Below are 2,180 nucleotides of genomic sequence, written 5' to 3'. Positions count from 1 at the left end.
GGAAATGAGATGTTTACTATCAGCTTTCCCTGAACTGTAAAATTCCATGTACTTCTGAAGGGATAGCAATGTTTTTGTTAAGAAGGTAACATTTTAAATGGTTCTCTAGTTAATAAGAAGGGTCCTTCTCATTTAGGACATAAGGATTAATATTTCAATAAGTGTCAAATACAAGGTGTGCTTTTAACAAAGTTTCAATATTTGGTATTTCAAATTAAAGTCATAAGAGCCTCTGGGTGGTCCTACTGGCTTAAACTCAAAACTAAAATCAAAAAGATTGATTATTCAGAAACACACAGAGGAGCATTGGAAGAAACATCTTCCTAAAGCTAACAGCTACAAAAATCCCATGGAAGGCATTTCTATTCAGATAAATGTATTCTCCAAGAGTCCAGAATGACTTCATAACAACTTGTAATATATTACCTAATTCAGATCAGACACCATTTTTTAAAAGATATTTTATCTCTGAGTTTCTTAATTTTGATGCTAACCAGAACATATGTGTTGGTCCCATTCCCTCCAGGTGATGGCTGTCTATAACCTAACAAAATTCACGGAGTTCATCCTCATAGGGCTCTCTGACATTCCTGAGGTGCGTTACCCTCTCTTCATGGTACTTGCTGTTATCTATCAGATCACCTTGTTGGGAAATATAGCCATTCTTCTTGCTATTGCCACTGAGAAAAAGCTGCACACACCCATGTATTATTTTTTGGCAAATCTGTCCCTTTTGGATATTTTCTGCCCATCAACTATTGTTCCCAAGATACTCAGGAACCTCTTGACCAAGAAGCAAAACATTTCTTTTCTTGGGTGTGCTTTGCAGCTCTTTTTCCTAATAGCAACAGAGGGGACTGAAGTCTTCCTTCTATCTGTCATGGCTTATGACCGGTATGTGGCCATATGTTTCCCCCTTCGTTACACCCTTATCATGACAAAGAGACTCTGTGTCCAGCTCACAACTGGTACCTGGGCATCAGGGTTTTTGCATGCCCTTCTGCACACCGTGTTCACATTCCGCCTCTCGTTCTGTAAATCTAATCGAGTCAATCAGTATTATTGTGACATCCCTCCAGTAGTGGCCCTCTCTTGCTCTTCCACATATGTGGCAGAAATGCTTGTTTTAGTAATAGGAGGCTTCTTAGCAACTAGCACCTTCCTTATTACTGGTATCTCTTATTTCTACATAATATCCACTATCCTAAAGATCCGGTCAGTGGAAGGGAAGCGCAAAGCCTTTTCCACTTGTGCTTCTCACCTCCTTGTAGTTGGTTTGTTCTATGGAACAACATTGTTTACTTATGTCCGCCCTTCCAGCCACCACTCCCCAGCTAAAGACAGGTTCATCTCAATGTTGAATGTGGTCATTACCCCAATGTTAAACCCAATGATCTATAGCTTGAGAAACACTGAAGTAAAAGGAGGTCTCAAAAAGATTTTATGTTATAAAACTAAAACATGATTAGAAGAAACACAATATTAAGATGATACTATCTACTTAGCTCTCCACATAGAGTGGGTTTATAGGAAGGATTGGTAAAGTCATAAAAACTATAGTTTTCTAGTCAGAGAAGGAGCACTGCATATTCGTAGAAATATATGTGTTGGAACTGCTAATATCTGTAGAAACTGAGTCTCTCTTAAGTGCCACATTCTATACCCATATCCATACCCATAACTATCCAGCACTATGGGTTAATGTGCTGAATGACAAAGTCAATTTGAACCACAAGGTTGCTGGTTCAGGCATACCAGTTGCTCCTTAGAAAACCTATCCAGGGTTGCTATGAGTCAGAACTGACTTAATGGCTCTTAACAACAACTATACTTATATCCAACTGTATCACCTATATCAATCACATATGATCATTTTAATTTTTATTCCTATATCTGTATCTAAGTTTTTAATATATCTTTCTTTTACTTAATTACCTTATTTGTCTACCCACTTTTCCTGATTTTATTCTTACTGGATTCTTTTAGTTCTATCTCTTCTCCAACTTTGGTTTCCACTTTATATAATTCTAGCTGTGTTCCTCCTCTATGATCATACACATTTTCAGTTCAACTTGTCTTTCCAATGGGGGAATTTACAGTTTTGCATTTGCAACAACAGATATTTAATTGAGTTAATAAATTACTATCATCAGAACTTCAACATATTTTTAAAAAAAGAA

General features: G+C 37.1%; 1 protein-coding gene across 1 annotated transcript; it reads left to right on the top strand.

Annotated features, from left to right (window-relative positions):
• Positions 1-529: 529 nt before the first annotated feature.
• LOC102836567 (olfactory receptor 5V1-like) lies at positions 530-1,465 on the top strand. Its single transcript, XM_006877744.1, has one exon. It carries the CDS (start codon positions 530-532, stop codon positions 1,463-1,465), a length of 936 nt encoding a protein of 311 aa, XP_006877806.1.
• Positions 1,466-2,180: the final 715 nt, after the last annotated feature.

The sequence above is a fragment of the Chrysochloris asiatica genome, unplaced genomic scaffold (assembly GCF_000296735.1).
Source record: "Chrysochloris asiatica unplaced genomic scaffold, ChrAsi1.0 scaffold00585, whole genome shotgun sequence".
In the NCBI taxonomy this organism is placed as follows: Eukaryota; Metazoa; Chordata; class Mammalia; order Afrosoricida; family Chrysochloridae; genus Chrysochloris; species Chrysochloris asiatica.
Note: the sequence above shows the minus strand (reverse complement) of the source record. Positions and strands in the feature narration are given on the sequence as shown.

Bases quoted from the DNA above. Each gene is read 5' to 3' on its own strand.
- LOC102836567 (XM_006877744.1), top strand. From the start codon at position 530: ATGGCTGTCTATAACCTAACAAAATTCACGGAGTTCATCCTCATAGGG.